Source organism: Balaenoptera ricei, chromosome 13 (genome assembly GCF_028023285.1).
Source record: "Balaenoptera ricei isolate mBalRic1 chromosome 13, mBalRic1.hap2, whole genome shotgun sequence".
NCBI classification, from domain to species: domain Eukaryota; kingdom Metazoa; phylum Chordata; class Mammalia; order Artiodactyla; family Balaenopteridae; genus Balaenoptera; species Balaenoptera ricei.
In genome coordinates, this window is record NC_082651.1 from 57,116,454 (window position 1) to 57,139,362 (window position 22,909).

Consider the following 22,909-nt stretch of genomic DNA (forward strand, 5'->3'; position numbering starts at 1 on the left):
TTTACAGATAGGTACTTCCTCTGATTCTAAATGGTATTATTCCATTTACCTTGGCTGTAGTGCTCTTTTGAATTTCGAGATTGATTTTTTTTCCCCATTTATTCATCTTTTAATGAGGAGAGTTTGGTTATACACTGGCATTGGCCAACAGACAGTTTATCCCTCTCATGTCTAAAACCTTAGAATGGTTGATCTGCCCTAATCTAGTATTTTGCTGTTGTTTTGTTATGAGATTTTCAGGAACCTTAAATTTTTAAAAAAATTATGAAATACATCATAGCTATAGGATATATAAAATAACATATAAAGTATGAATAATTATAAAAGGAACACTTACAGAGCTGCCTTGCCTTGGCTTCCATGCTTTAAGTAAAGGGACTACCCAATTGGCTACTACCTGTTCCTTCTCTCCCCTGTGTGCTGTGATTTAGTTTTATTATCCCAATCAGTGGAGAAAGAATAGTAGTTGGGATCAGAGAAGGGAGAGAAGGGTTGATTCTTCTTTTACTACCCTGGAAAATAATACCTGAGGAGAAGGATTTCTGTCTCATCTTTTTCTCATTGTTGTAGATACTGCATCTTAGAAATAATGGTACATACCATCTACCCACTTTATGCCAATTTCATGGTTAAATATTGCAGGCATGTTCTTAATCCAGATTAATATGCACTGAATTCAGTGGAAATTCTGCTTTAATACTTGCAAATGATCAAATGACTGACTGTGATCTTTGATCTTTAGAACTGTTTTGAAACAGACACCACATTTCCAATACAATGAATTTCCTGCATCTTCTCTTTCTCTATGTGTCTTCTAGTATTTGTAAAAAACTAGAAGAAAAAAAAAAGATACCACATTGGAAACTTGTATTCACTGATTCTTGCAGAGTTCATTGTGGCAACATGGAAAATAAAACTAATGAAAGAAAAATGTAGTTTAAGGATGAAAGAAGTATCTTAGACATCCAACCAAGAATGTATACTGTCCTTTCAGCGGAGGAGAAAGCATAAATCTTGCTCTCTAGAAGAGGGAAGAACCCAGTTTCTATAGAAAAATCTGCTAATGAGATCACATAGTAACTAGACTTTTTAATTCTAAAATTTTAAATTTTTATCAGACTTTGGTTTTATTCAAAACCACTTGAACCTGTTAAGAAGAGGAAAATTACTTTTTACACATAATTCTAAATGTTAAGTTAAAATCTTCAAGATATGCTTATAAAACACTTTTTAATTAAGCCACTAATTATATATTTGTATTTTCTCTTGCATATATTTAAAATTTTGGTAACATCAAAATAGAAACAAAAGACAACAGAAGATCACTTTCAGAAATATTTTAGTTATCATGGACCTTTATGGAGGCCGCTATGAAAAAGAAAAATTTATTTTCAATGCTCAGTTGTCACAAAAATGGAAATGGCTACAGGTAAAGTATACCTACCACACTGGCTTGACAAAAGTAATCAAGAGAATGGGCAATGCATTTGAGTTTAGCATTTATAAAAATTTAGAAAAGACCCCGGATGCTAAATTCACTGTCTTTGTTGTTTTTGTTTCTTTTCAGTTTTTTGTTTGAGGCAGGATTCTTCTCAAAATACATCTTATGGAGAATCCTAATATAGGAAAGAGATGAGAGTAGGATGGCTCTGATTGGGACTCTTGGCTGCCCAGCTTCCTCATTGCCTTTCTGTAGTTCTCCTGGTACCACCTCCTGGGAGGTCTCTGTCTTACTGGAATCCTGGGAGAAGTCCCAATTCTTGACTTTGCCATTGAGGGCACCTAGGCACACAGCTAATTAATGGGTGGGCTGGGCCCAGAATGCAGGTGTTCTGATTCCTAGAGCAGAATATCCTCTACCATACCACACTGCCTATATTCAGTTCCCAAAATTAGTTCCAGACATGAAAATCTTGTCCTTTTAACAAGTAGCGAACATTCTTTGATATCTGTATTAATGGAAGCCAGGGAGAAGTACTATATGAAAAATATTTGTGGACTATATATTTCCAAATACAAGCTAAATTTTGGAATTGGATTGCTTTTTCTGTTGTCTTTATGAGTTTAGAGACAGGTGCTTCTGAAAGATTCCTTCGATAGACAAAAGTGAATATACTTCATTGTGAAAATGGTGACCAACTTCCAGAAAAGTCAAACTAGTGGGTGTTGTGGCCATATCCACCCTCCACCTCTTAGTTCCCCCTTCAGTGCTTCTGTGCTCTTTGTTAACATAAGCACCTACTTTTGAAGCACAAGCCCTCTTCAGGCTGCAGGGAATTCCCCTGTACCTAGAGATTCCCAGTCTCACATGAAAGTTGAATTGCTTCTTCTCAAGCTTAGAAGCCCACAGCCTTCCTAATAGAAAAATCTCCTGTTTCTACTACACCCCTGTTGCTTCTATGCACCCAGACTGCTAAAGAGTCTGTCTTTGGCATCTTCCCTCCAGCCAAGTGCTTTACTTCTTGAGTTAGCTTTTTAAAAAGATAGGCATTTTATTATAAATATGAAAAATAGTTACATGCTTTAACAAATCATATACCTCTAATTCTCTCGTGTTGTTTCTTGAGGAGGTTGTGGGTATGTGGAGTGTTGAGACTCCTGGCTGACAGTCATTGAAGTAGAGACCCATCTGTTGCTTAGTTGGGTTTTTTTTTTTTCCTGTTTTGTAAAACACCTAATTCTGGCAAAATTAAACCTATCAAGGTTTGTTATTATCTAAAATATGATATGTAAATTTAAAAATCCCTGTGTAAGTTCAATATGAAATATGACACATTAAGTTTACTGTTAAGATGTGCTATCTGGCCTCAACACATTTTTGAGATTGCTTTACCTTTTTTTTCTCTTGCTTTCTATCCATTCATGAACACCCATTTTTAATCATTATTTACAATATTTTTCATCCCGTAATAGAACTTAGTTATGTATTAATCATTAAGCAACCTTGACTAATGTGATTCACTTTGTGTAGTTAGAAGATTGTGCCAGTAAAGTGTGATTTTCTTACAGAGATTGGGGAAGGGAACTACCAGAGGAAATCAGGGTAATAAAGTGACATATTGGTGTCACTTCTGAGATTGTATTTTTCTAAAATCATTTAGCCTTCCTATGTGTAGAGATACAGATTTTATTTTCAACTTGACTGTGCAAGAAATTATTTATTTTCCCTGAGTCAAATTGAGCCTGCTTCAAGTCCCATCCTGTCTGGGAGGTGAGAAGTTAAATCTTTCATCCTTGGTGCTTTGTACCCTCTCTCAAAAGGATCATGTAAAGGGCCTAATGTAGAGAGAACATTCAGGAAAGACTTCTCTAGTCTCATGTCCATACCAGTTACCATGACTACCATCCAAGCCACCATGGTCCCTTGTAGTCAGGATGATTTGCAGCACTTTTGGGGATAGGAATCTTGCTAGGACTGGAAGCCCCTGGGCCTGGGATCTAGCTTCTCTGGGTGGACCACAGCTGTTTCCTTCTCAGATTTGGCCATCCCCCAGAGGTGCTGTTGGGGAGAAAGGCGCAGGTCTCCATCTCTTGGGAAATCCATTGCCTTTGGTCCCTTTCCAAAGTCTTGGATAATCTCGTTGTCCCCTTGGCTCTTGCCACTTCTGCTTCTCTTTTACCTGCTAAAGACATAGTGTTTGTCTTTCTCCTCAACTCACAGCATAATGCCCCCTTTAAAATGAAACCTTGGAAGGAAAGTTGTTTTCAGGGGATCTGGCACCAAAATCCTCCTTGAGGTAAAGGAGCTAAAGACTTGTTGACCTTCCTTTAATCAGGAGTGGGGAAATACAGGGAGAGGAAAACCCAAACGAATAACACAGTTGAGTCTCCTTTACATGGTGATGGTATTAAAAAAGTAGGAAAGTTCTTTACTCCTTTAAGTGTATATGGAAAGTTAAAAAAAAATGTCATTCCCTAAAATTGTATTGTCTTATATGCATTTGATATCAATATTATCATCGAATTAACCATTCAAGTGAACAAAAGCAGCCCATGCTTCATCTCCTTAATTCTAATCTTGCAGCAGGTAGAGAAGCGAGGCCTTAATTCTTTCTCTATGCCATGGAGTGTAGCAATAGAGATTCGCTCCATAGATACAGAATGGTGGTTTCTAGCCTGTATTCCCAAGGCATTTGAAATTATTGGACAATTGCTGAGGACAAGATGCAGGAGGGAAAATTGAGACCAAGTGTGCAGGGCTCCACGGACCCCCATTTCAATCATACTAGTCCTTTTCCACTTGCTTTATGTATAAAATTCCATGTAAACCTTTGAAGGAATATGTAAGTATATACCTACAACATTTGAAATTCCCCAGTATTTTGAGTTAAAGGTCTCCCATTTTCCAGAGTATAATTCTGTAGTATAGAAATAAACCTTCCCCTTAAAATACTATGTTGCTTAATTATCATCTGTATGTGAAAATCCCCAGATGATAGGCCAAGTTTGGGGGATAGTATGATTTATTTAGACTCTCAGTTCCTTTTCTGGTTCATAGGACATCCATTGTGGGTGGTTGTGGCTATAAACCTTGCAGCTTACTACACTACCAGTGTGGGCTCTTCACTCATCTGTTCACTATACAGAACAATATAGTTCCTAGAAAGCATTAAGTACTTCCAACCAAAGTACTGAATCATGTTCTCATTTAACCAGAGTTTTTGAAACTCTTTATTGATTTTAGGGCTATGCTGATCATCATATACATTTATATCTAACTACTGGTTATTTTGTTGTTGTTATTAAACAAACAAATTATTCAACTTTAACAACAAATTATTATTCAGAGATTTTAGAATGCAATTCAGACAACAATACCTAAAAATAATTTTTAAATGGTTAACTTTATTTTATGTCCAGCCAAATAACATGTATGCCATAATATTAGAATTAAAGATTCCATGAGACAAGTTTAAATACAGTAAAATATTCATATTAAATATTTTGTAATGACATTTTAAATTTTAGAATTCTAAGTTTTGGCTTGTTAAAAACATATGTGAGTAAAACTATTTCAGTGTCAGACATTTTTAGTAACATATAATGTTGTAGCTTTCAGAACAGAAAGTTCCTTTTTTTAACCCTACTCTGCTACTATCATTGTAGTATATAGACTTAAGAATACATAGTGTCTTTTATGCAGTATGAGCATTACAATTTTAATTTCTTTCCTATTAGTATCGAATATTAAAATTAGAGTATTCAAGTTTAGAGATGGTTTTTTCATTGGAAAAGTTCGTGCGATCAATGCGAGAACTAGGACTTCCAACATTGCTCAGCCAGGACTTCCTACAAAAAATAAACAAATAAATAAAAATTAGCATTTAAGTATATATGGACTAGCTAAAATGATCCCACGATGAGTAATAATGGGAGTTTACATTTACTAAGTAACTTTTGCATATAATGTGAAATATATACATGATTTGTACAACGTAAAAATTTTATATCAGAATACCACAGAGTTTAACATATAATTAAATGTGGACAAAGAAAAGCTAATGACAAATTAAGCACAGTCAACTCCAAATGATTTTATATTGGGGTTATTTCCCTCCTCTTAAAACATCCGATGCCATTACTACCTAGCTCTTGTATGCAAAAGGATAAAACTATTTTTATAAAGAAGAAAAACAATGCACCATGGGTTTTTCTCCTTACCCAGCACATGGTAGATTATATATATGTATGTGCAGAATGAGAGAGAGAGAGAGAGAAAGAATGAAACAATATGGAAAAATCACATTTATTCTTTATTTAAACATTAAAATTAGATGAATATTTTTCTTATCTATTCAAAAACCATTTCTTACCACATATATTAGCAAAGTGCATTAAAGAGACAGAGTAAATGTTCTGAAACTTTTTCTGCTTATATAGTGTTTTTTCTTATTAGTGATATCATGTGTCTAATTTATACATGATATCCCTAATAAGTGATAATTTATACATTTGGTACTTACCTGAGATGCTTCATATAAATTCCAAGATTACTGTAATATTGCTAACACCTCAGATATTGTTAAGGATTTTCCAGAATCTTTCTACCTACTAATAATTAGTTGGGGTGACAGATTAAGTGGGACTACAGGTTAATAATAATAGGAGGCAGTTTTATACAAATGATGGCTGTTATCCCAGTTGTAGAAACAGTCTACAAGTTTCCTCATATTCCCAAAAGTCTTTGAGGTTGTGAAGCTAGTGCTGTATACAGCTGTGCAGTATCATATGTAACAATCTCACATAACCTTGAATTAAGAATATTTTCTAAGCTAAAGTTGTCTGACTAGCTGTAAATTACTCTTAATCAGGCTGGAGAAGAATGACAATGATTTAAAACTGCCCTTGTGTTATTTAACTCTAGTAGATTTACAATATTGTATTAGTTTCAGGTGTACAACATAGCGATTCAATATTTTTATAGATTACACTCCACTTAAAGTTATTATAAAATATTGGCTATGTTCCCTGTGCTGTACATTACATCCTTGTATCTTATTTATTTTACAAATAGTAGTTTGTTTTAACCCCCTTTTTGATTCTTATTTGTGACAATTTTTCTGGGTAAGGTGAACTTTTACTTTTGTTCTTTTTCATAAGCTAAGCCATCAGCACAGCAACATTTTCTTTTCTTCAACTCATTTAGTTGAAATCTTAAAAATCAAAATTGCATGTGTTGAAGAATGAAGTTCAGTTATTATGAAAAGGGCTGATGGCTTCAATATTACCAGTCAAATCTCCTTGAAACCTTCTAGAAAAGAAAGGCCAATAGTAATAAAAGCTAACATTTATGAAGCACTACCTGTTTGCTCAGCACCGTGCTAAATTCTTTACATATACTATTTCCTTTAATCCACACATTAACCCTGTAAACTATAGTCCATTAGTCCTCCTAAGTTACTGATGAGGAAAGAGACACAGAAGAGTTAAGTAACTTGCCCAGGGTAGGAGCAGTGGTGGTGGTGACAGTGATCAGATTCTGGATATACTGTGAAGGTATCGTCAATAGATTTGCTGACAGATTGGAGGTGGGTGTGAGAAAAAGAGGAGACTGAAGGATGACACCAGGGTTATTGGTTTGAAAAACTACAATTGGTTTGAAAAACTACAGGATGGAATTGTCATTTACTGAAATGGAGAGACTGAGAGAAGAGCAGATTTGGGGGAAAGATCAGAAGTTCAGTTATGGAATGTTAAATTTGAGACGTCTGTTAAACATCTAAATGAGATGCTGAGTAGGCAGCTGGATCTATGAATCTGGCTGGAGAGATGAAATTTGGAATTTGTCTGTAGATAGACAGCATTGAAAGCCATAAGAATGGATGGGATCACCAAGAAAATGAATGTAGATAGAAAAGGAAAGAGGTCCACAGACTGCACTGTAAGGCATCCTAATGTTAAGAGCTCAGGAAGTAGAAGAAGAACCAGCAAAGGAAAAGAAAGCATCCAGTGAGGTAGGAGAAAAACTGGGAGAGCATTGTGTCCTGAGAGTCAAATGAAGCCCTCTGGGAACAGGGAGAGATCAACTGGCGCAACACTGCTGGCAGGTCAAGTAAGGTGAGGACTGAGAATTGACCATTGTGTTTAGCAACACAGGGGTCACTGATGACCTTGACAAGAACAGTTTTGGTGGAGTGAAAGCCATATTTGAATTGGCTCCAGAGAGAATAAGAGAGGAACTGGAACCAGTGAGTCCAGGACTTGGACTAGTGGACATCAAAGCTGCAATGACTAATCCACCTGAGCTCTGTGTATTTAACTAGTTGAGAGCTTTACTATCTACCTGTAGTTCATCTTCAACACCACCAAGAACTTCTTCACTGGCTAGACCCATGGCCAAGGAGGAATTTACACCACTGGTAGGAGAATGGTCATTCTGTTAGGTGAGTCAGCTCTGTTTACACTGTGTGTGTGTGTGTGTGTGTGTGTGTGTGTTGGGGAGGGCCACTCTGTGCCATGGCTCCACACATACCATCCATGTTGCTAGGAACTGTCTTGCCTGACCTGTCTACTCACCTAGGAGTATTCTGGTCATCTGTCACTTGGCAAGCCCTAAGACCTCACTCTTCATGTGCTGCCCTTGCCCTTGATAGGGGTGGCTCAGGTCTGGAGATGGCAGACATAAGAGTTCTCCTAGCCAAAAAATAACTAGTCACAAATTTTTACACAAATTTATATCTAATTAGTGAGGATGTGATTGGAATGAGATATATATTTTTTCCCACTCCCCCTTAATGTGTAAAAGAACCACATAATCCAATAGTACCCATTAATTCAATTCAATAAGTATTTAAGTAGCACTGTATGCAAGGTATATTCTAGATACTGGAGTGCATACATAGACATTTAAAATGAGGTTCTTTCCTCAATCTAACCTTACATCTAAAGCAACTAGAGAAAGAAGAACAAACAAAACCCAAAGTTAGTAAAAGGAAAGGAATCATAAAGATCAGAGCAGAAATAAATGAAATAGAAACAAAGAAAAAAATAGAAAAGATCAATGAAACTAAAAGCTGGTTCTTTGAGAAGATAAACAAAATTGATAAACCATTAGCCAGACTCATCAAGAAAAAGAGGGAGACTACTCAAATCAATAAAATTAGAAAAGAAAAAGTAGAAGTTACAGTGGACACCACAGAAATACAAAGGGTCATAAGAAACTACTACAAGCAACTCTATGCCAATAAAATGGACAATGTAGAAGAAATGGACAAATTCTTAGAAAGGTACAACCTGCCGAGACTGAACCAGGAAGAAATAGAAAATATGAACAGACCAATCACAAGTACTGAATTGAAACCATGATTTTAAAACTCCCAACAAACAAAAGTCCAGGACTAGTTGGCTTCACAGGTGAATTCTATCAAACATTCAGAGAAAAGTTAACGCCTATCCTTCTGAAACTATTCCAAAAAATTGCAGAGGAAGGAACACTCCCACTCATTCTGAGGCCATCATCACCCTGATACCAAAACCAAAGATACCAGAAAAAAAAATTACAGGCCAATACCACTGATGAACATAGATGCAAAAAATCATCAACAAAGTACTAGCGAACTGAATGTAACAATACATTAAAAGGATCATACACCATGATCAAGTGGGATTTATCCCAGGGATGCAAGGATTTTTCAATATCTGCAAATCAGTGTGATACACCACATCAACAAATTGAAGAAGAAAAACCATATGATCATCTCAATAGATGCAGAAAAAGCTTTTGACAAAATTCAACACCCATTTATGATAAAAACTCTCCGAAAGTGGGCATAGAGGGAACATATCTCAACATAATAAAGGCCATATATGACAAACCCACAGCTAACATCATTCTCAATGGTGAAAAGCTGAAAGCATTTCCTCTAAGATCAGGAACAACACAAGGATGTCCACTTTCACCACTTTTATTCAACATAGATTTGGAAGTCCTAGCCATGGCAATCAGAGAAGAAAAAGAAATAAAAGGAATCCAAATTGGAAAAGATGTAAACCTGTCACTGTTTGCAGACAACATGATACTATACATAGAAAATCCTAAAGATGCTACCAGAAAACTACTAGAGCTCATCAATGAATTTGGTAAAGTTGCAGGATACAAAATTAATGCACAGAAATCTGTTGCATTCCTATACACTAACAATGAAAGATCAGAAAGAGAAATTAAAGAAACAATCCCATTTACCATGACCTCAAAAAGAATAAAATACCTAGGAATAAACTACCTAAGGAGACAAAAGTCCTGTTCTCCAAAAACTATAAGACACTAATGAAAGAAATCAAAGATGAAACAAACAGATGGAAAGCTATACCATGTTCTTGGATTGGAAGAATCAATATTGTCAAAATGACTTTACTACCCAAGGCAATCTAAAGATTCAGTGCAAACCCTATCAAATTACCAATGGTATTTTTCACAGAACTAGAACAAAAAAATCTTAATTTGTATGGAGACACAAAAGACCCCGACTAGCCAAAGCAATCTTGAGAAAGAAAAATTGAGCCAGAGGAATCAGGCTCCCTGGCTTCAGAGTATAATACAAAGCTACAGCCATCAAGACAGTATGGTACTGGCACAAAAACAGAAATGTAGATCAATGGAACAGGATAGAAAGCCCAGAAATAAACCCACACACCTATGGTCAATTAATCTACAATAAAGGAGGCAAGATTGTACAATGGAGGAAAGACAGTCTCTTCAATAAGTGGTGCTGGGAAAACTGGACATGTAAGAAAATGAAATTAGAACATTCTTTAACACCATACACAAAAATAAACTCAAAATGGATTAAAGACCTAAATATAAGAACTGATACTATAAAACTCTTAGAGGAAAACATAGGAAAAGCACTCTTTGACATAAATCACAGCAATATCTTTTTTGATACATCTCCTATAGTAATGGAAATAAAAACAAAAATAAACACATGGGACCTAATGAAACTCAAAAGCTTTTGCACAGCAAAGGAAACCATAAACAAAATGAAAAGACAACCCACGGAATGTGAGAAAATATTTGAAAATGATGCGACTGACAAGAGATTAATCTCCAAAATCTGCAAACAGCTCATGCAGCTCAATATCAAAAAAAACCACAACCCAATCAAAAAATAGGCAGAAGATCTGAATAGACATTTCTCCAAAGAAGACATACAGATGAACAAGAGGCACATGAAAAGATGCTCAACATTGCTAATTATTAGAGAAATGAAAATCAAAACTATAATGAGATATCACCTCACATTGGTGAGAATGGACATCATCAAAAAGTCTACAAACAATAAATGCTGGAGAAGGTGTGGGGAAAAGTGAGGTTCACTGTTGGTGGGAATGTAAATTGGTACATCCACTATGGAGAACAGTATGGACGTTCCTTAAAAAACTAGAGATAGAGGTACCATATGATCCAGCAATCCCCCTACTGGGCATATATCCGAAGAGAAACATGGTTTGAAAGGATACATGCACTCCAATGTTCATTGCAGCTCTGTCTATGATAGCCAAGACATGGAAGCAACCTAAATGTCCATCAACAGATGAATGGCTAAAGAAGATGTGGTACATATATACAATGGAATATTACTCAGCCATTAAAAGAATGAAATAATGCATTTGCAGTAACATGGTTGGACCTGGAGATTATCATACTAAGTGAAGTAAGTGAGACAGAGAAAGATAAATATCATATGATATCACTTATATGTGGAATCTAAAAAAAAATGATACAAATGAACTTACTTACAAAACAGAAATAGACTCACAGACTTAGAAAACAAACTTATGGTTACCAAAGGGAAAAGGTGGCTGGAGGGGGGAGGAGGGATAAACTGGGAGGTTGGGATTGACATATACACACTGCTATATTTAAAATAGATGACCAACAAGGACCTACTGTATAGCATAGGGAACTCTGCTCAGTCTTCTGTAATAACCTAAATGGGAAAAAAATTTGAAAAAGAATAGATACATGTAGATGTAAAACTGAATCACGTTGCTGTATACCTGAAACTAACACAACATTGTTAATCAACTCTACTCCAATATAAAATAAAAATTTAAAAATAATTTTAAAGTTATATGTATTTAAATTATTCAATATTGCTTTTACTTTTTCATGAATATTTATGAATAAAAACTATTTATGAAGAGTATTGATTATGAATAAAGTGAAGTCAATAATTAATTTTTATTTATTTCTCACAAAGAATTGGGTGATTTGACTCCTCTTTTCAAAGAAGCAATATGCTGATCAGTATTTCTCATAAAGCAAGACAAAAAAGAAATCTATGTAAATTATTTTTAAAAACCCACTTAGAAACCAATTACAGTGAATTAAACCAAACTATGTCTTTTGTGAAAAAAGAAATACATTCTCTTGACTGATCTTCTTGAATTACTTCGAAAAATTATTAAACTTCAAGAAACCTGTATTAAAAAAAGTAACAATTCTGTATACTTTTGTTCAAGTCTTTATGTTCCTCATTAAAATTTTGTTTGCTTAAATTCAGGTCCTGTATATTTCTTGGTAAGTTTATACTTGGATATGTTCTATTTTTCTTGCTGTTTTGAACAAGATGCTTTTTAATCATCATGTTTTTAAACTGGTATATAGAGAAACTAGTGATTTCTCATATTGTAATCAGATGGCTTACTGAACTTCCTTGGTGATATAATAGTTTCTCTTTTCTTTTCTTTGTGGTTGCCTAGGTAAACCACCCCATGTATTTTTCCAGAATTCATTCTGTTAGTCAATTTTTAACACAGTGGATAATTTCAAATTGCTCTTTATTTTAGCCTCTCTAGCCACCTGTTGGCTACTTACATGCCTTTCAGAGAATTGCTACAGTAACTATGCAGAGAAAGATTGAATCATGAACTGTGTGCGCCCAACACGATCATAATACACTAATACACGCTCTTAACTCCAGTATATTTTACCTATCAGTTTCATAGACTCAGTAAATATTGAATGGATGGTTGGATGGATGGGTGAATTATATTTTCTCAAACAAGACTCAAGTCCATTATTTCTGCTGTAAATCTGAGTCTGCTTTGTGTGTATATATCTTTCAGGTATTTTTATTTAAGCAACACGATCCGCTGGTAGGCTTTAAAAAACAATAAGAAGGTTCAATGAATAAAAATGAAAGAATGAGAATGTAAACTGGAAAATTCTATTGACAGAAGTCATGTTACTTGACAACCATGTTCTCCCTTCACTCTAATATAAATGCCTTATGTAGAAATTTTGAAAATAAAACTAATTTTTGTAAAGTTTAATTCTCTTACCAAAATCATGTTGCCGTTAACAATTATAAAGAAATGACAGAAACAGGAATTCCATTATGGATACATTTCTTACGTGGTTGATGAGAACTGTACACAGTTGTGAGAACAATTTTTTATGGAATGGCAAAGGACAATGATCTTGCACATATTACTTTTAAGTATTCTTCAGGCCATCTTTGCATTAAAAAGAAATGAATAAAACACAGTGCTGATAAATGTTAAGTGACCAAGGAAAAAATCTCTTCATTTAATAAATTAATTGTGCTGTGTTTTTCTGTTCCTGTTCAGAGAATCACCAACTATTGGTCCCCTCAGGGTTTCCACAGCATTGTCTCTAATTCGTGGGTGCAGATGGCACTCATTTAGCTGTCAAGTACAGTAAGTGCCACACATTTATGGCCTTGGCAGCCAGCAAAGAGGCCAGCTGTGGCCTTCTAAAATGCACTGAGGTTTTTGCCCTCTCAGAGACCTTACTTTGACTGCCCCTACCTAAAAAGGGCCCCACTCCCATGCTATTGTGTATATCATGGGAATTGCCACATTCTATAATTGCTATGTTTATATGATTGTTTATGTATTCACTACGTGCCTCCTCCACATTAGAATGCAAATTCTAAGAAGGCAGGGTCAGAGTCTTACTATTGTATCCCCAACGTCTAGCATGATGCCCAGTGATAATGGGCACTCAATACATATTTACTGAATGAATGGAGTCTTTGTCATCTGCCTGCCCTCCTCAGGTCTATAGCTTCCATGCATGAGAGGAAGGGGCATTTCTAGGGTCTACACAGTCCACACACAGAAAGGAACCCTGAGCACCACCTGTTAACTCTTTGATTTTTACCTCACACAAAACAAAACCCTCCTGTTTTTTTTTCCCCCACTCTTTGAAAGGTAAAGAAACGGTTGCTCTTATTACAGAAAATAAGTAAATATTTTGCTGATGGAAGTCCCCTATGAAATAACCCAAATAATGACAATATTCAGTCTCTTAAAGAAAGTGAGAAGCCTATGGATCGACCTAATAAGCTGAATATAAGCCTGTGGTTCATGGGAATCTGTCCATGTATCAATATTTTTGCCAGCCCCCAGATTTTACTCCATTTCTTGTGATTGTGAGTTTACTCACTACATAAATAAACATAGTAACCAACTTCACTCAGTTCAGGGTGACTATCCCAACACCACGAGAGGGCCAAGTCCACCCTGCAAACCCAGTCACCTGCTATGCCGCCGCCTTGGTCAAATTCAGCGTACAATTGGTTGTATATGCTCATACATGTTGTGATTATCCAATAAAAATCCTTAGACATTTTTCTTAGTATCCCAAAGATGTACAGACACCTACTATTTATTGTATTTGCTGTATTAATTCAGGATTTTTAAGCTCCTTTTTAAAGAAAAGAAACCTTTCTTCCAACATAATCTTGCACAAAAGCTTACTGCTTGTAGCAGGAGTGAAGTGCTTCTCTGAACAAGGGAATGGTTGGGGCCTGGGGGTGCAGAATCTTCCCCCCAGGCCTTTCTCTCTGCCAGCTGCACCTCGAGAACTACTGGGGAATCCCAAGGGCTCTGAAGAGCACAGTTTGAAAACTTCCCTATTAACCTATCACTGACCAAGGATACAGAGGAATGGAATGGTTGGAGGATCCATCACAGGTAGAGGTGGAAATCAACACAAGGCCATCTTTTCTATAAATCAAGTCAGCATTTCCTACAAAATGTAGTAAGCTCCTGGAGTGGTAAAAAAAAAAAAAAAAAATCCCATTTAACTAATATCCTTCTCCGAAACAAAGAGGTGAAATTAAAGCATTAGAAAGCCAATACTATTAATAATTCATAGTAGTTCTATTTCCTGGGACTAAAGTGGGGCAGCATAATCCTTTCACATAGCTTTGTAGCACCAGTATAAAATGCAGACCACAGCAAGAAAGCAGACAGTAGGAAAAGACAGCTAATGAATTAAAAGCTAACATGATGCATGTTGGAAAATATTGAGTTGTCTGCTCATTTCAAGCTTTCAAATTAGCATTAATAATGAAAGGATGGCATATAATATTTTTGCTGTTCTCCTTTCTTTAGCAAGTTTCCTTATTTAGTTACATGTGGACAAATAATATCATATACTTCTTTATTATCAATACAAGCATTTTGAATGTATTTTGATATAATGTCTAAAGTTTCTGTTAGATATGTAGCCCATGATTAGTGAAGAGTTCAGTGATTATAAAGGGAATCCTAGGATATCCATAATTAAGCTGAGACCAGATTCCTCATCTTTAAAATAGGATAATAATACTCACTTCACTGAGTTATTGAAAGGATTAAAGAGAATGTATATAAATTGCCTAATGCGATGTCTGACACCCAGCAGGCCCTTAAAAGCAGTTATTATAGCATAATTGTTCTCTACCTTTGCCAAAGATGATGGAGAGCCTGCTTAGCAAGCGCTGTGAGCCCCCAAGTCATACACTTCAATGCAATTCCACTAGTAAAACCTCTTGTTCTTGGTGGAGCTGCTTCTCAGCTGCAGTGGGAAATAGCATGTCACTCAACCTCCTCATCTGGGGGAGATTCTGGAAGAACTACCCAGGCATGAGCTATGTCTGAGATTCTGAGAACCAGCCAATCTGAATCAAGGGCCTGGGTGCAGAGAAGGCAGAAGAAGTGAAGGCATGATTGAAACCTCTAGGTTCTCTGCCACACCACCGTTTCCAGGTCAACAAAGTGACAGATACGCTCTTCTGTTTCATTTTGTAGAAAGAAAATAAATGCTGGCAGCACAGTGGTAATGGAGTGGACTTTCGGGTCATTCTGCTTGGATGTGAATCCAGTTACCACTTCCTAACTGGTCATCTTGGGCAACTTTCTTAAACTCTCAGTGCCTCATCTGTAAAAAATGAGAGTATATAGCCTACCCCAGAGAGTTGTTATGAAGATTAAACGAGAGAATCTGTGTAAAGCATTTTACACAATATCTAGAGAATAGTAAGCACTCAATAATTTTTAGCTATTGCATCAGACAGGGTGCAGTAGCAGGTAATGAAAACCACCTTAGCTATTTTACAATGGAATTTAATATAGCGAAGTAGGTCCTTACAAAATCACTGGAAGGGCTGGAAGAACAGATTTGGATGGCCCTGTTGGAGCAACTCTGTAGAACTGGCTGCTAAAGTATAAAATGTTAAAACTGTGATTCTCATGCAAATACAATATGACATGTGTCAAAGATTTCTATTCAACACATTAATTAATGAGGGAACCTGGAAGATGTTACGTCTGGTTCAAAGGAGAATTTAGGCACACACACGTATATATTCATGCATACAATCAGGAATGCTGAACTCAACTTGCTAATAGATGCAAAACTGGTTAAAATTCTACAAGGCAGCACTGTCCAACAGCCTTGTAATGTGAGCCTCATGTATAATTAAAAATTTTCTAGGACCCACATTAAAAGTAAAAATAAATAGGTAAATTAATTTTAACTAATTAGGTAAATTAGTCCAATATATCCAAAATATTAAGATATAATCTATATAAACAATAAATAAAATGAACATGCTATTTTACACACTTTTATATCAAGTCTTTGAAATCTGTGTGTATCTTACACTTACGACACATCTCAATTCAAACGTGCCACGTTAAAGTGCTCAACAGCCACATGTGGCTAGTGGTTCCTACATTAGTGTACTCCTAGGGCAATGAAAAAGTCATGTGTGGGATTATCTTTTTTTCAGGGCAAAAGCTGATTGTATATCTATCAGAGAAAAACTAATTTGCTTTGCTATGGACAAGAAGTGTTTGCATTTCTGTAGTTTGTTACAAGTAACTTTCTACCTTACAGAGTTGTAAAATAACCTGGTCAACAGAAAATCAATCAAGTGCACATTTGTATAGCATCTGAAAATTCCATAAAGCTCCACTAGACAATACCCAGCACCTTCCCTGAAAGACAGCCCCTAATCTCCATTTCCAAACCTTGGACAATTTTTTTTTTTCTGATAGGCCCATTAAGGGAGCTGCTAGAAGTCAGGAGGCTGCCACCAAAATTGCTGCATTTATGAACACACTACCCCAACTGCAGTCCAGGAGTCATGAAGGCCCTACCAGAATTGTTGGCTCCAGAGCCTCGTAATGTTTGCTAGATCCTCACCTGCTAAATGGATGACTCAGATCCCACTGCTTCTCTCCCCACCCAATTCAGTTCCAAATTCAAATTTCACACGAGGACTTCTGATTGATGAAACCAAAATCACATTTGAAACTCTAGCTGAGAAACATAGCTCTGAGTCTGAGAAACATAGCTCCTAGCTCTCCAGAGTCTGCAGTAAAGGAAAGGCACCAGAAGGCATTTGGAACAGAGGTTGAGCAAGGCAACATACCATGTCTACCATGTCTACTGCTATTCGGTTAACAAGAACTTCGTGAAACTCTACACTATGGGATACAAAAGATGAGAAATATTATTTTTGCTGGTCTGTATGACAGCAATACTTTCGTGAACTCTCTCAGATCTGGAGTTCTTTTCAGCACTAGAACAGAATCCCAAGGAACACCAACATTGAAGGGTCAGGTGGAAAAGAGAAGCAGATGGAGGAGGGGTAGAAGGAATGACCAGAGAAGAGGGAAATAACCACGAAGCGTGGTGTTAGTGTTAGGGAACTGTTGACAGAAACGGTCCGCCTTGGCCAGGCACAATGATAACCACTTGCATGAGTTGTCTCACAACAGGAGGTCCTGATAAGGAATGTGGTGCTGTCACCAAAAACTAACTGGGAGAATCTGGGAGGAGCCAAAAGGAGGGAGGAGACGCCAGCCAATAATATATCCTACCAACCACCCAGAATCCTTCTCGCTGGAACCCATCTTGTCTGAGAGATGCGCACGCCACCAGGAAGGACCCTGAGTCAGACCAATTATGGGTCAAGCAAGATGATTGGCCAGAGACAACTGGGAAACTAACCCCATTACCATAAAACCTGAGACTGTGAGCCACGTGGCAGAGCAGTTCTCCTGGGTTCCCTTATGCTGCTGCTCTCTGCCCAGGTGCCCCTTGCCAATAAAGTCTCTTTGTCAGCACGTGTGTCTCCTCAGGCAATTCATTTCCCAGTCTTAGACCAGGGCCCACTCTTGGACCCTGAAAGGGATTCCCCTTCCTGCAACATTAGGAAAACTAAGTACAAAGAATAGTTTTAAGAAGGAGAGAGACGTCAACTTCCAAATGCTCCTGAGACCCAAATAAAAGATGAACTGAAGAATACTTTGGAGACCTTTGCAATATCAGATTCAGTGACATGGTGGGGGGTAGAATCCGGATTAGAATGGTTTTAGGAGTGAGGGGGAAGTGGAGAAATGAAGACAGCAAGAACAGATCAATCTCTTGAGCTGTCTGACTGTGGAGGAGAGGAGAGACACAGCAGCTTTACACAACTTTAAGGTTCTGTTTTTGGCATGCCAAGCCTGCCTCTGCTCTCAATTCAATGCCTTACAGTATTTACAAGCGCCTTGCCTCAGAAGAACAATAGTCGAGGAGGATTGCTTTAAGGACACAGGTCTAGGATGTTTTCTGTTCCCGATATGTTAAAATCTACTCCTACATGGAGCCAAATGAGAAGGGAGTTGGCCAGACTCGCCTGTATTTTCACCCCTCACCCTGACCTCTCTCTCCACCTCCCCCAAAATGCTCATAAGCAAATTGAATTGTTGGGGTGATGCCATTAGCTGACAAAGGGCTACTAGATAGTTTAGAGCCAAATTGTGACCCGCCCAGAGCAGAGGCCATTATTTCAGACATTTTTTAAAGCCTAGTTCCTGGCTCTATTTTATGTCTCCACCCTTGTTTTTTATCCTTTTCCACTTGTAAATGTACGCTCTCTTGTTACGGTTTTACATAGCCTTACAAATCACTTCAGGTCATGTTGGGAACAAAGTGAGGTTTAAACATATAAAGCTGTGAGGATTGTGTTTTGCTTTTTTCTTTTTCTCCTTGATGCTGTTTCCTTGATTTTTATAAAGGAAATTATTGGACAGGGATATGGAGATTTATTTATAGAGTTTTGTTTTACAACTGACTTTGCTAGATACCTTTTCCATTACAGCGAGACACGCATCGTTCTGAGGTCACAAAAACATGTATCTCCGTGGCCGCCGTCCTGACCCGGGCCTTGAACAACCGGACAGAGAACTCTCAGCCGCCACCCCCAGGCAAGGGCAGCTTAGGGCTGGATGCTCCGCTGAGCGCGGGGTGGGCGCTGCGGGCACCCACCCGGCTGCAGCCTCCAGCGAGCGTGGTGCTGATGGAGCGCCGCGGGCAGCGCTTTGCTGCGGCTGCTGGAGGAGCGGGGGCCTCGGCTCTCCCAGGCCCGCCAGCCGAGAGGTGCCTGCACTGACTTTAAAGACGAACTCACAAAGCGTCTCCCTGACAGTCACATTGAAATAATTTGTGCGGAATTGAATCAAAAGAATAGTTCGAAGGTAGAATGGAGAGGCAGCTAATGACCCAAGTACCACTGATCAAGCAGGAGATTTGATAGGTGGAAAATCAGAAAAATTAAATGTTAATGGAAGACTGTTGGGCTGCGTTTTAAAGGGACCGTCTGTGACAGAGCTTACTGCACTTAGATGTTAACGCTGAAGATGGGGGCTTTCAGAATACCTTTAAATATCTAACAGGAAATCAAAATAGTGAAACTCTTCTTTGTGGAGATGTCTCAGGGAAATGGCTTATCTTTTTGAACTTCCCAGGGTTTAAAAAAAAAATTATTTTTACATTCTCGTTTTCCCCTAGGAGGGTGTTTTATCTTTAAATGTAAGCATGTGACTCAGTTCATAGGGAGGTTCATGATAGGAGGTAAGAAGGCCATTTCAGCTCATAAGCGGTGTCACCCTGATAACAAATTTAAATAGTATATGCTTGTAGGATGACTTAAAACTGTTGTATTTTTCATAAAAAAATCTAATTTATTAACAGCTGGATTAATCTTAGACAAATAAAAGGACATCATCTGTATACCCAAGTTACCTATCTAGTAGGAGGTAACAAAGTGAAAGAGGGAAGGATTAGAGGCTAAAAGGGAGAAGAAAGAAAAGGATTTAATGGAAGAAGTTGACCGATGTAATGATTCCCCCGCTTCTAAGGTAAAATTCTACATAATTTTAATATTGCATTTTAAAATTGCTTGATTTCTCTGAAGCGATTAATAAAATGATTAAAGAATGTGTAGTACTAGAATCAGAATGCAGTTTAATTAATTACATCTCCCTCTTTTGAATTGAAAGCTACTTATATAGTAAACGGCTGTCATATTTAGTTTTCCAAATGACTTGCAGATGAGGCCATTCAAACTAGGCATGTAAATCTAAACTCACCAGAGTGGTATGTTTACATTTGAATAGAATTAAAAGTCTGAGGTCTCAGAAGTTATAACTATGAAGCTAAAGCCAGAAGATGGGTCCTGCTGTGGAAGAAACCAGACTCCCTGACACTGGGTCTAGAAAGTACTATTTGATCTGGCAGTCATCCAGATGAGGACTTATGTTTGGGAGCCTCTTCTAATCACACACCATTTCCTGCTGTAGCTAAACTTACATCAAAGAAAGAAAGAAACTAGCTAGCAGCTTCCTATAGAATCCTGAGGCATCATTACATTGGTGGAGATGCCAGTGGTCTAGGAAATTGATATTAAAAGCTTTCTCTGAAATGATCAAGTTCAGGGGAACAAATGCATACTAACCAAATTCATAGGAGATCAATTTATAAAAATACAATACCATGTATTCATTTATATTGGGTTCTCTATTTGTCAAATATATCATCCATCTATACAAGAATTTTCCAATTGGGGAAGCACGCTAATGAGACAGAATTACAATAGATTGTTCTTTCTCCAGTTTAGGCATATTTTGGCCTAGAAAATATATAATGATAAAACCTTCTTCCCTAGAAAACACTGAAATGGTTGTATCTATCACCTTTAAAAAACTCTACACCACCCACCATTTTTCACTTACCACATCACTGCCTCACACAGGTTAATGAGGCTGTGGTTTTCTTTACAGTTACTTTGTTCCTGTCCTGAGGATACTCTCTGATTATACTGAAACATATTCCAGTACGTCCTTGTTTTTAGGGCAGAGACAAGGAAAAACCTATCACTTATTATATCATGTATACAAACCCCATCTTAAAGCAGTTTGCTTTGAAAGAGGTGATTTTACTTGTTTCAAGTTTAGAAGGCAACATTTCTGATATTTTCCCCTAGATTTAGGAAAGGTAAAGGAAGTGAAGGCTGTTCTACCCAGTGGCTACTGGAGTAGTAGGTGACTGCAAGAATGCCCCCTCGCCACAGAGAGAATTAGCCAGAATGGGAATGTGCTAAAGGATCATAATGTTCTCCATGGTGATCAAGCAATAATAATCTCATGGCAACATATAGCTGATGCTCCAATTAGGGAATGTTCCCATTACTGTGGTTGCTACCCTCAAACCTAGAGACTTAAACAATATTTATCCTGCTTACAAGTCTACAATGTGGACAGAGCTTAGCGGGGAGAACTCACCACTGCCATGCATGCTGTATATTCTAACCTAGTCTTGGAAGACTCTCAGGGTCAGGTCCACTGCATTCTATCTGTTAAAAGCCAGTCACTAAAACTGGTCCCTATTCAGGGGGATGGGAATTAGACCCCACTTTTAGTGAGAGGAGTGTCAAAGAATTTGTGGACTTGTTTTAAAATCACCACAATATATAGTTGAAAAATTATAGGAGAATATACCATTTATTTATTTACACATTCATTCAACAAATACTTATTGACTGTTACCATACACTAAATAAGCATTGCTTTTTAACCTTTTAAAAAAGATTTTAGATATTCTAGCTCAAGACGTCTCCCATTTGTACATGATTTTATGTATTGAGAAGGTTTTTGTTTTACTTTAGGCCCATCATATAAAAGTACTCAAATCAGCATAAAATATCAGATGATGACAAGTCGTCCATTTGGAGAGGAGTATAATCTGAACAGCACAAATGGGTTTTTATTAGAACTCATTAAAAGCCTGAGATAATGGAAGTATAAATCCTCATTTGATACACATATTCTGGAAAAGGTAGTTGCTGAACAAATTTGTGTAAAAGCAAATCATCTTTCCTACCAGCTTTATACTTTTAGTGACTGACATATAAGAAAAGTTTTCCTTTACTTCCAAAATATTTCCAGTTGCCAGTATGTGAAAGGATTGATCGGATAAACAAAAGGTTATCAGACACCTCCAAATCACTAAATCCAAAGCATCATATATTTTTTTCCCTCAAAATATTTTTACTTGGCATTTCTCCTCTCCACCTAGGCTTCTAGGACACCACCTTTTGTCTTCCTCCTACGTCTCCAGGGGTTCCTTCTCAGTGGGAGTTCCTCTTACTGTGTTCAGTCCTTACTTTGGTGATCTCTGGGTTTCTGCTCCTAATCCCCTCCTCTCTTAATCTCTATCTACTCTTTGAATGATTTCATCTAAACCTAGACTTAGCATGAAAGTTCCAGATTCATATAATCCACTGTCCACTGAATCTCCCCACTTGATTGTACTGTATCTACCTCCACCCACACCCTATACCCCCTTCCCACTCACACCTCCCTCATCCAATGTGCTCTTCCTCCTGCATTCTGAAATTTGATATTTAGAGAGTCTCTGACGCTCAACACCCATGCACAGTCCATCAACCATAATGTCCCATTGATTCTAAACATCTTTCATCTCTTTTGCATCCTCATTGCCCTTGATTTACATCAGGCTCTTGTCCGTTTGCCAGGAATATAGGTCAAGACTGGCTCTGAGGCCATTACTTAGCAAATACAATGAAAATATTTGAGACTTCTGCCTTCTATCCATAGTATTTGGCTCTGGACATCTCCTACTGATGGATCTCAGTGGGGGGTGTTGGTCAGGAATAGAAAATTATAAATCACAATGTTTGCATTTTATCTTCACAATAGTTGAAGTTTACCTTAAAATAGCCACAGAAGAAGATGAAGTGGCAAATGCAAACCACTGAGCACATAGTTATTAGATATCTATTCTGTAATCTGGGTTAAGAAGACAAATATGGCATGGTCC

At 37.3% G+C, this 22,909-nt stretch overlaps 2 protein-coding genes across 2 annotated transcripts in view; one reads left to right on the forward strand and one right to left on the reverse strand.

Moving 5' to 3' along the window:
• Positions 1–5,133: 5,133 nt before the first annotated feature.
• The window catches only part of ACYP2 (acylphosphatase 2), a 172,484-nt gene continuing 154,708 nt past the window's right edge, over positions 5,134–22,909 (reverse strand). Inside the window, exon 4 of the mRNA XM_059942780.1 lies at positions 5,134–5,289. Within this exon, the coding sequence (XP_059798763.1) occupies positions 5,175–5,289 (115 nt within the window). The 3' untranslated portion in view covers positions 5,134–5,174. The remainder of the gene's footprint in view (positions 5,290–22,909) is intronic.
• TSPYL6 (TSPY like 6) overlaps positions 7,395–22,909 on the forward strand; it is a 43,174-nt gene continuing 27,659 nt past the window's right edge. Inside the window, 2 exon segments of the mRNA XM_059943460.1 lie at positions 7,395–7,454; positions 18,891–19,168. Coding sequence (XP_059799443.1) covers positions 7,395–7,454; positions 18,891–19,168 — 338 coding nt within the window.